General features: G+C 54.6%; 1 protein-coding gene across 1 annotated transcript; it reads right to left on the bottom strand.

Moving 5' to 3' along the window:
* Positions 1 to 495: 495 nt before the first annotated feature.
* Positions 496 to 9,576, bottom strand: SSRP1 (structure specific recognition protein 1). Its single transcript, XM_066361543.1, has 17 exons — positions 9,507 to 9,576; positions 8,877 to 9,015; positions 8,255 to 8,440; positions 7,527 to 7,632; positions 7,059 to 7,249; positions 6,728 to 6,958; positions 6,495 to 6,598; positions 6,267 to 6,395; positions 5,796 to 6,017; positions 5,057 to 5,129; positions 4,506 to 4,644; positions 4,334 to 4,379; positions 2,819 to 2,948; positions 2,224 to 2,394; positions 1,961 to 2,049; positions 1,254 to 1,440; positions 496 to 987 (listed from the first exon to the last, which is right to left on the bottom strand). The coding sequence occupies exons 2-17, from the start codon at positions 8,928 to 8,930 to the stop codon at positions 916 to 918; spliced, it is 2,130 nt and encodes a 709-aa protein (XP_066217640.1). The 5' UTR covers positions 8,931 to 9,015; positions 9,507 to 9,576; the 3' UTR covers positions 496 to 915.
* Positions 9,577 to 11,242: the final 1,666 nt, after the last annotated feature.

Here is an 11,242-nt window from a genome sequence, read left to right as displayed (position 1 = left end):
AGACACAAATTCCTCATACTGTGGTGCTCCCCTCGTCTCCCTTAAGAACAAAAGCTCCACCAGTCTTCCATCCACACCATTCCTGCACCCTGACCAGCGGTGCTCATCCTCCCAGCTCTCCAGGCTCAGGTTTCCATTCTCCTGGTTGCAGAGAGGCCTGTCAATCCTGATTCCATTATCTAAAGCCTTAGAAGACCCTTGACTCATAGGTGATTAAGGATGGAGCCAGGAGCTGCCTCCCCTTAGCTAGGATAATGGAGTGGAACTGTGAGAGAGACTTCCTAATCAGATCAGCTCTCATTTCTAGACTCTCAGGTGGCCCATCCGGCAGAAGAGGGTGAAAACCAATGCTCCTCCAGCCGGGAACAGAACAGGATGTACCTGAAGACTTGCTTCCCGGCTGACCCGCAGGGCCCTGCCCAGGCAGAGTGGTGTGGTAAACACCAAGACAGTGAGCACAATACATCAGGGCTAGACAGACGGCATAGGACATGGTTTCCAAAGTCAGTTCCCTTTATTAAATGTTTTTTCACAGACCAGAAATACAAAATAAAAAGTAGAAATAGGCCCCAGTTAGGAGCTACAGACCTGACCTCACATGACCCCTGCTGCAGCAACTTGAACAGGACAAGAAATCACTAGCTCCATGAGGTCGGGAAAGGACGAGGATTTTGAACCCCGCACCGCCCTGCCTCCCACTCAATCTCTCCCAAATTCTAAAGAGCCGTCCTTATGAAACAGCAGCCGAGTCAGATGCCTCCCCTGCTGTCCCAGCGAAGTGCATACCCTCAGGAGAGCTTGTTCAGATGGCACAGAATCCAAAGGCTACATTTTATGAGAAACTGGTACAAAAACATGGGTGGGGAGACTGGGGGTGTGACAGGACAAGCCCAAGGAGAGAGAATTTTCCTCTGTCTACTCATCAGATCCTGACGCCGAGTCTTCTGAGCTGGGGGGAGTGCTGGCTAGGTCCTCTTCTTCAGAGTCCTGAGAACCAAAGGTCGCTTAAGGGAAAGGTATAGAATCCTAGCTACCCCCCCAGCCACCTTTCAGTGACAGGTCCCCAGTCCCCTATGCCCGTCCCTGAACTCCAGCACCAGCCTTCAGAACCCCAGAATTCCACCTATCAACCCCCATCCCATTCCTCTTCCGGACCAGCCCCAAACCCTGGTCTGGAAACATGAGCCACCTCCACCCGGAACTCAGACGCCCCTCACCCTTCCAGGCCCCAGAGCCCCAAACTCCTGCCTCACCTCGCTCCGCCTTCTCTTCTTCTTGCTCTTGTTCTCTCCTGAAGAGCTCTCATCACTGGACACAAACTCTTTGCTCTTGAAGCTCTCACTGAGCTGCCTTGACGATGACTTGGAAGACGAGCTCCTAGAGGGCGTTGACTTCTTTTCCATCTTCACCTTTACCTTTTTCTTCTTCTTTGACTTGTCCCTACATCAGCAAGAGGACAAAGGGGCTGGGCCTTCAGGCTCCCCCACCCCCAAAGCCACATCTCCCCCAGCTTTAGCAGGGCCTTCCTAGGTGCCAGCCACACTGCCATCGCACTCTCCACATCAACAGCCAGCCAGGGCAGCCCCACGTGCCTCCAGGAGAAGCATCGTAACTGAATACCCGGGAGACTCAGGGGTCATATTCTGCTCAAATGCAAACTTACTTGACAGCTCTTGCTTTATCTTTAAAACTCCTATGAATTATGAAGTAGAATAATATGTTTTTTTAATTATGCCATACCTTCAAATAAAATTGACCATTGAAGAAAATAGGCCATATTTCTCCAGTGACCAGGAACGTAACCCGTACTTGGGCAACTGCCTGACCCGATTTGAGAAGCACAGCCCTACTGCCGTCAGAGGCTTCGCTATTACCTTTGAACACCCCAATTCTCAACCTGGACCTGCAAAACTACCTGCTGAAAAAGCAGTTCCTGGGCCATCCTGTTCCCGACACTCACCTCTTAGAAGACTCGCTCCTGCCCCCTTCATATTCTTTCATGGCTTTTTCATATTCCCTCCTGGCATCCTCAGCCTTGCGATCCCACTCCTGTCTCGCACATGCGCGTGAGCACACACACACACACGCACAGAGAGAGAGAGAGAACAGAGAATGAGATCTCTTCCCTGATGCAGGTGAAATCTACACAGAAAAGTTCTACCTAGGCCCCTGCCCCCTCTATCACTTACAAGATTCATCACCCTCATCTCTGTTGGCACTCACCTCTTTCTTCTCTTTGGACATTCCCTTCCAGATCTCGCCTGCCTTCTTGGAAAGATCTGTGATACTAATGCCAGGATGGTCCAACTTGATCTTTTCTCGGCTGGCATTGAGCCACAGCATGTAGGCCGACATGGGCCTCTTGGGGGCATTGGGGTCTCTGCCCTTCTTCACCTGCATAAGGAGGAACTCAAATGCCTTCTGCCATCTATATCCCATAAACCTCTACATTTTCCCAAAGAAATTATTTGGGTCACCTACCTGGAGACAAAAGGAGAAAAAACTGGACAGCATCAAGCTACACTGACAGTCCCTAAGGCACGGACCACGCCTTTCTCCCCCCACCCCAGTGCCAAGCTCACTAGGGGCCCCTTCCTTTGGTATTCTGGAACAAATGAAACCTGTCTCCTAATTCAGACCCTCCCAGAAGCTAATTATTTTCAGGGACAGAGAAAAACATTTCCAATATACTCCTCGAGCCCATCATCACTGGCTACAAAAAGCTGTCCCAGGAGGACAAATCGACAGGCCCCACGAGTGGTAGACAGGGGCAGAAAATGGCCACCGAGCACCCTCCCATTCAGAGAAGAGGCCACACCTCCACAGGCTTCCTGCGGCTCTTGCGATCCTTGGCCATCTTGGCCTTTTTAAGCTGTTTTCGTTTCTTCTCATCCCGGTCACTGTCACCCTCGTTGCTGGAGGAGCTGGCAGAGGCATTGCTATCAAACCTGCCAAGGAGAGTGGGGCTTAGACTCGGGGAGGAAGGACGGCACTCACGGCCCCAGAAAAGGAAGAAAACGAGTCCAGGACACCGTCTGAGAAAGGGGAGCGGGAGGACAAGCACACAGCCTCTGCCCCTGTCCTCACCTCTGCTTCCGCCCTTCTGCTGAGGTGGTTCGCCATCCCCTCCCCAGACCCAGCCGTGGCAACGGGCTATTTGCTGAATCAATCAGAGCAAATCAAAGGGCCTTCAACTGCTCTCCTCAGTCAGAGCCAAGCCCAGGCCCTACTCCATCGCCACGCTCCTGGGGCAGCAACTCTACCTCATCAACAACCCCCAAGTCCACTTCACCACTTCCTCTGAGTTAATCATCTTCATCTACCCTGCAGTCTTTCTGGTAAAGAGACAGTAAATAGAAAGTGGGGGAAACCAACTCCAGTTGAACCCAGTACATACCCATGTAATTAGCAGTCCTGACACACACAGAACTCCGCAGAAGACAGAACTACCTACCCCCGCATGGCGCTCAGCAGTTTCCAAGGTATTTTCACGCGCCCTACTCACTGACTCGCTGTAAGCATGTGGCAAGCAGAAGCAGTGGACTCCTGTACGTTTTCTTTTTTATTCCTGCCCAACATTCATTCTGATCTATTCTGGATTGAGAGTCCCAACTTCCTGCCATTCAGGACGGGCTCACCCAGCTCAGGCACTAAGGGTGGATGCACGGCGTAGTCTGGCCCATCAGAGCACGTGCTCAGAACTGAGACTCGGGAGGGCCCTGTGACAACCTCGCTTACTGCTGCCCTTGCAGAAGGGGCACTCCTGGGTGCAAAGCCAGTTGGAGTAAGCCTGCCCAGAGCTGAGGGTCATTTGGCACTGCATGGGGCAAACCTACCTACAGATAAGGAAATCAGAAAAAGAAAGAGATTCCTCATAGCTTCTGAGCACCTTGATCCAGGTGCCTGAAGCCTATCTTATCCCTGGACTCTCCAGTTGCATGAACTCAAGATTCCCTTTTACGCTCTAGTCCATTTGAGTCACGCTTCTGACACGGTGATCAAAAGCGTTCGTCCAATGCAGCTGCACTACCACCTCTGCTCAGGTGGAAAAGCCAAGACTCAACGCTGACCTGCAGACTCCCAGCAAAGAAGTGGGAGCCCTGGCTCTCAGCCCAGCCTCTGCCCACTCCACTTTTCTGGCTTTAAAACGTGCCTTGCGCTTACAAAGCCCTTGACCACTTTCAAAGCATTTCCATTCATCGCCTCATCAAAGGTCACTTTTCTACCCGGGGTCAGTAGCTAATGCAGGGACACAAGAAATGTCCAGAAATCCCTGGTCCCTTTAAGCTCACAGGCCACCACCTCACCCCCATGAGGTGGAACGGAAACTCACTCCTCTGCCACGTCCTCCTCCTCTTCACCTGGGTTGAACGACTCATCTGAAAAAGAACACACAACGCATCAGCTTTGCCCCACGGAGAGTCTGCCCCCTTCCCCGGACACCGAGCTCCGGCCCCGGAAAGTCTGACGGCCCGCCCAGCCCGGCCCTGTGGAGGCCGGCCCACCCGTCTCTTCTCCCGAGTCATCGCTGCTGTCGTTGGCGTTCTCTTCCCGGATCTTGCCCTCCTCCTTCATCCGCTCCAAGTAGGCATCGTGCTGATCCTCGTCCGAGTCGGCATATTCGTCGTAGCTCGGGTTCATGCCCTAGCCAGGGGCGAGAGGAGTAAGGGCCAGCTCCTGGGGCGCCAGAACCACGGCGCACTCAGAAGCGCTCCCCCATGCCTGTGAGTAAGGTCAGAGCAGCAGCTCCCAGAAGCCCCTGGGGCTGAATCGTCCACACACAGCCAGCGTGCAGGGCCGACGCCCCGAAAGACCGCCTGCCACCTGGGTTAGTCCAAGCCCCTCCCTGCCCCAGCCCCACTGGGGGCTCCGGAAGGCTGCAGAGACTGATCTAAGGGCATGCGGAGGAAACCTGAACCAGGAGGGGGGTCACACGCACCTCTTTTTTCTATAAGGGCAAGAAGAGAAGAGACAGTGAAACGGAAGCTGGAAGACTCCGGCCCCTTCCCCCACCACAGAAAGGCCGGACCGGCTCGCCTCCCCCACACGGCAGTACCTCTTTCAGTCCCCGGTTTTTGATGTTGAGTTTTTTTGCGTTGACAAAATCAAACAGCTTCCCATACTCCTCCCTGTGAGGGGAGATGCAGTTACTGGACGTGCGCACCAGCGAGGGGAGGGCTGCACACCGTGTGACACCCGTGGGCAGGGAGGGACTGTGGGGCCTGGAGCTCTTGACCACATCATCCAACTGGACAGCTCAGAGACCCTCAGGGACAGCAGTCAAGAGCCTGCCACTAGCCTAGGAAGAGGAACCTGTACAGCTCCCCAGTTCTGAGGAAGAACACGTGGGGAGGGTGTGGCCCTAGTTACCACAGGTGCACCGAGCCGGGGGGGACGAAGGACGGACGGGGGGGGATTTTTCATCTTCTTGCTGGCCTGTATTTCATCCTTCCCAGTTATGAGGATTAAGCGGGAAGGTGACTGTAAAACGCTGGGCTCACAGTGAGCACTCAATAAGCATTAGCTGCTGTGTTCTCAGGCACCAAGCTCATTCCAGGAAAGAGAGAGATAGCATTTCCATCGTGGGGGTAGTGGAGGAGGAGAAGGGCCAGGCCTGAGCACAGCTTTCGTAACGTGAAGTACGGAAAGAAAGGAATGGAGGCTTCCAAAGGCTAGTCCTCCAAGGAGAAGAAACAAATCCCAGGGAAGCAAAAGAAAAGTTCTGCTCAAGGCCTGAAGTCAGGGACAAGACACAGGACTGGCGGGGTCCGGGGGTGACGGGCAGAGGCTCTCACCTCTCAATGCTGCTGAAGGTGTACTGAGTGCCCTGCTTGGTCTCAATCTCGAAATCAAAGGACCGCGTGGTGGTGGTGCCCCGGGCGAAGTTGACGAAGGAGATCTCGTCGAAGCGGATGTGCACGGGCGGCTTGTGGACGTAGATGAAGCCCCGCTCCAGCGGGTAGAGCAGGCCTGAGCTCGCCTTGTAGGAGCAGGTGATGCACTGGGCCCCGGAGTGCCTGGGGGGAGCACAGGGGCCCGGTCAGTTCCTACCTCAGCAGCCGGCATGGGGCCCAGGGTACATCTAGTAGGAGCAACACGTGCGCTCATGCCCTCAAGTGAGTGACTCTGCTGACGGAGGTGACTGACTCCATCAAGACACAACCCAGCCAGGCCTCTCTAAGGCGGCGCTCCCACCCCAGGAGGGGTAACGAAGAGCCGCGGCCAAGCCCGTCCGCACAGCCCAGGACTCGGGCGTGCAGGCTCACCCTTGGAAGTTGCCCGGGACTGTGATCTTCCGGTTCACCAGTGCCTTCATGACCCGGCTGACCATCTCATAGAGGGATCCGGACATGTTCTTGGTGAGCCGGCCCTCAAAGCGCTTCTCCACCTCTTCCCTACAGACAGAGGAAGAGGAGATCACAGCACTGCTGCCTCCTAATGCACACCCGTCTCCTGCAGGAAGGTGGCCGGACCCGAGTCCAGGGAGCACTCACTCATTCATGTTGAGAGTCAAGGAGATGTCCTCGTCCTTGGAGAAGAGGAGGATCAGGAAGTGGTAACGGGTCTGGCCCTGCTTGATGGGGGGGTCCAGGCTGATCTGGGAAGAGCAGACCAGGCTTAGCGCCAGTCGATGCCCAGAACTCGCTCATCAACCAACCCCAGTGAGATCCATCTACCAGACTCCGGCAGAAACCAGGACGGTCCACCCCCAGGGATTTCTGCTCACCACAAAGAACATCTGGCGCTGGTCCTTGTGGGGCAGCAGGAAGAGGCGCAGCACTGTGGTGTAGGGGATCTTGTAGTCGAAGGTCTTGCCATGCAGGTGCAGAAAGGTGGGGTAGATCCGGATGTCATACCGACCTCGGGGAGTCAGACACTGCAGCTCCCGGAAGATACAGATGGCGTCCCCAGTGGCCTGGATCACATCCGCCTTAGACAGCACGTTCTGCGCGAAGGCCTGCAAAAGCGCACGCTGGTCATCGAGCAGCAGGCACTGCTCCCCAGCCAGCCAGGGCCTGCCGGACACCGCCTGTCCGCAAGGTGACAGGAGACCTCACCTCCACAGGGTCCACGCCGTCCTCCTGGGTGGGAGGCACGTAGAAGCGCACCTCCATGAGCGAGACCTCTGCGTCATCGTTCTGGTGAAACTCCAGCGTCACCTCGTTCTTGCCTGTGGTGCACTGGGACACGTTGCTGAGGGGGATCTCGAAGACCGGCTGGTCGCCAATGTCAAAGGAGAGCAGTTGTCCTGTGGGGACAGGGCCATCAAGCTCAAGCTCTTCTCCTCGAGTCTGCATAAACCACGCTGCCACCAGACATAGGTTCCCTGAGCACAGGCTACTTTGTTCACACTGTACCCCCAAGACTAGGCATAGTGCCTGAAACACTTGGTTCTCAATAAATCCACGACGAACCACAAACTGAGAGGAACTCAGGGACAGTGATGGAAAGAAAACAAAACGAGTTCAAGGCCGATTCCCATTATCCTACCTTGTCCCCCAATCTCAACATGGCCCAGGACTCACCACCAAACTTCACCGTTCCCCAGTTCCAGCCCTTCACACAGAGGTCCTTCTCCATTAACTCAAGGCGATAATGAGTTTTGAAGAAATCAGAGAGTTTCTCAAACTCCTGTGGGTGGAGCGGAGAGAGCAATACCCAGTAAACCCTGGTGGTTTTAACACAAACTTGAACATTCTGGGATTATCTATTTCTGAAAAATTGCCCCCATATACCTTTGATCAGAAATCCATGCTGATTAGAATCTCAGCTATAAAACTGTTTAAAAGGATGCTGAAAGAGGCTGTTTCTGGGGACTGGATCTCTGGCAGGGGAAGAGTAAAATACGGAACTGACAATCTGTGGTTACGGGTCTGTCTTTGTATAAGTATCGCTTTAATGAAAGTGGATATCAAAATGAAATCAAGTCTTTAACTCAAGCAGTTCTAAATGAAAAACAAGACCCAAACTAAAGCATTGAGCTAAGACTCTGAACCTGAATAGAGCCAACAAGCAGAAACCAACAAAAAATCAAAATGGTAGAAAATCTACTGGAGTCAAGGCACAAAGATATTCCCAAGACTCTGACACCCAAAGCTGAACACCAGCGGCTTACTGGCTTCAACGGCCCTCCTCTACGGAGCCCACACTAGCAACGCGAGGTTGTCAGAGGAAGGAGCCCAACGCTCTCTGGAAAATTAAAACTAAACAAGATGGCACCATGAAAGAGGGTTTATGGAACAGAAGACCTCACCGACTCCCGGAAGCCGTCATACTTGTAGACATGGCCATTCTTTGTGAGCAGTTTAAGTCCGTGGCCCAGAGCCACGCGGCGCCAGACGCCTTCCGTCAACTCCCCAGCCTGGATGTTGTCCACTTTGCCCGTCTTACTGTTCTTAAAGATGATGCCCTGGCGACTCAACCTCAGCCGACCATCATTCTGTTGGAGAAATGAGCCCAAATGCATGGGGACGGTACACAGTACTTATGGGGTACAGTGCCACCCAACACCCACCCATTCCAGCCTGGCCAGATATCAATGCAGAGGCAACAGCTGAAGTGGCGGGGGCCAGCAAGACGGGACACGTAGGAAGGAAGTCTAGATTCTAATGTTGGCTCTGGCATCCAGAACTCTTGCAGGTCCCTAGTGTCAGGATTTGAGACTGAGTAGCAGGTATGGTCCCTACAAACTCTGAGACCCTGTAACTTCTGTACTCTCTCACAGCGGCCTTCTGTTGGGGAAACACCGGATAAATGATACTCTGACTCCTTTTCCAAAGTAGCATCATCATCCAAGCAAGCTCCTGTTAATGGATAAGAAGTCTCCTCCCTTACCCTCTCTCGACAACTGTTAACAACAGTCCGCGCCCTCTTACCATGGAGCCTTTCACCTCCTGATAGATATCGTTGAACTCCAGTGTTTCTGCCATGCTGGCTGCCCCTTCCGGCCTCAGCTGGAGGCTGGGCCCCAACTCCTGGGTGACACGGCGAGCAGATACTCGGCAGACTGGGAATCTGAATTCAAGAGGGAGACACGTGAGCACGAAAGACAACACCTCACTCAGCCCGCGGAAGGGGCCGGGTGGCAACCCGTGGCGGTGCCTGGGATGTCTCAGGATCTTCGCTGCCTGGGAGCCTTCAGGCGGGCTCCGCACAACTCGAGGGGCCAGGCTCAGCCCCGGCTAGAAAACCGGGCCTGGAGCAGCGCTTACACCGCAACCAGACACAGACTCTGGGCGCTCCACCGGGCGCCATGGCAACGAGCAGCGGTAACCCAGGGCCTGCCCGGAGCCCGCACTTCGCCCGCGTCCCAGCCCAGCTCAGAGCGCCGGGTTTCCCTCCCAGCGCTCCCACCGCGCCGCGGCCCCCAGACCCGGCTTCCCCTCTGCCCCCTAAAATGGATTCGTCCGCTGCCCGCGGATTCGAACACGGAACGGTCCATCTCGAGCGTCCCGCGGGGGAGCGGGACTCGACCCTCCTGGGGCACAGGAACGGCGACCACCCACCTCCTCGAACAGCAGCCTCGCGACGGCCCGGCAGCGGGCGGTGGGCGCGCTGAGGGACGCGGGGGAGGGGGGCGGGGACACAGGGGATGGGGGGGACACTGGGGAAGCTTTTCCCGCGTGCGCCGCCCAGAGTCCCGCCACCGGAAGCTGCCCCGAATCATAGAGAAGACGAGCTGGCTAGAGGGACGCGAGCTCGGCCCGCCTACGAGGCGGTCACAGAGAGCGTCGGTGGCCCTGGAGGACTTTAGGGCAGCCAGCGGCGCGTGGCATTAATCTATAAAACCGGAACGCCTAGGGCTCTTCAAAAATGACAGTCTCAGTGAAGAGCTAGGTTCTTAAGAGAAATCGTGCTGTTTTCTTTTAGCGGATTTTTCACAGATTCGTGTGTAACTGTGTTGGATTGATGTGGGTCCCTCTCTTCTGCACAATAGTGGTTTCTGTGGCGTGGAAAGGAGTGCTTGGGCCAAGAAGAAAAATACTAAAAAGAGTTGTGGAGAGAAATGACCCCACACACACACACTGGCTGCGGAGAGAATGTGGGGGTTGGTGTCTTCGTTACTGCCCCGCTTTCCCCTGTCACATGGGAATGGATCCTTTTGGAAATGAGTTCCCTGTCTGCACCCAAAAGCCTCCCATCTCTAACCTTGATGTATGGGTTGCCTGGAAGAGGCTGGTGTCAAGTTCAAGTGCTGGTGTCAGATTCATCTTGGAGCCAAAACTGATTTGAAACCGCGTCAGCCTGGGATTGCCAAAGCCATGCCCCATGATTCAGATAAGTAAGGACAGTCCTAGGATGCATCTTGAAAATCAGAGGGGGCCAGACCTGGAAGACGTGTTTGAGTTTGTCTGCCCCAATCTCCTTTTGCAGGTGGGAAAACTGAGGCCCAAACAGGGGCTGCCTAGGGTCTCAGTGAGTTAGCCGTAAAGCTAGAGACTAGAACCCAAATCTTACCCCAGTGCATTTCTTTTTCATAATCACAATGACTCTACATCCTCAGTGATTGATAATGTGTCCGTACGAAGACATGGAGACAGAATATTTAAACTCAAGATTTCTCTGGCAATCTGACTTAAAACAGTTCCTCCAGCTTGCTGACTCAATCCTGGGACGAGAGACAGCGGTCATACACTGTTGCGCTGCGCCCTGAACTACTGGCTTTAACCTCTGGGTCATGGCCATTGCAGCTCTAGCAACATACATTCAACTGGGTTCAATAAATGCACGTTGAGTACCAACAGAATTATAGGTTGTTGTTTTTTTTTTCATTTTTCTGAAGCTGGAAACAGGGAGAGACAGTCAGACAGACTCCCGCATGCGCCCGACCGGGATCCACCCGGCACGCCCACCAGGGGCGGTGCTCTGCCCATCCTGGGCGTCGCCATATTGCGACCAGAGCCACTCTAGCGCCTGAGGCAGAGGCCACAGAGCCATGCCCAGCGCCCGGGCCATCTTTGCTCCAATGGAGCCTTGGCTGCGGGAGGGGAAGAGAGAGACAGAGAGGAAAGCGCGGCGGAGGGGTGGAGAAGCAAATGGGCGCTTCTCCTATGTGCCCTGGCCGGGAATCGAACCCGGGTCCTCCGCACGCTAGGTCGACGCTCTACCGCTGAGCCAACCGGCCAGGGCAGAATTCTAGGTTTTGAAGAAACTAGTGAGCAGGATGGAAACAGCACCAGCCCTCCAGGGGCACGCAATCCAACAAATGATTCAGATAAGTAAACTGACCGGAAAACAAAAA

The sequence above is a fragment of the Saccopteryx leptura genome, chromosome 1 (genome assembly GCF_036850995.1).
Source record: "Saccopteryx leptura isolate mSacLep1 chromosome 1, mSacLep1_pri_phased_curated, whole genome shotgun sequence".
NCBI lineage: Eukaryota > Metazoa > Chordata > Mammalia > Chiroptera > Emballonuridae > Saccopteryx > Saccopteryx leptura.
Note: the sequence above shows the minus strand (reverse complement) of the source record. Positions and strands in the feature narration are given on the sequence as shown.

Coding starts and splice junctions, on each gene's coding strand:
- SSRP1 (XM_066361543.1), bottom strand. CDS start 8,930: ATGGCAGAAACACTGGAGTTCAACGATATCTATCAGGAGGTGAAAGGC. Junction 7,633..8,254: donor ATGACGGCTTCCGGGAGTCG/GTGAGGTCTTCT, acceptor CTCCACCCACAG/GAGTTTGAGAAACTCTCTGA. Junction 2,395..2,818: donor GCCGCAGGAAGCCTGTGGAG/GTGTGGCCTCTT, acceptor CTCCTTATGCAG/GTGAAGAAGGGCAGAGACCC.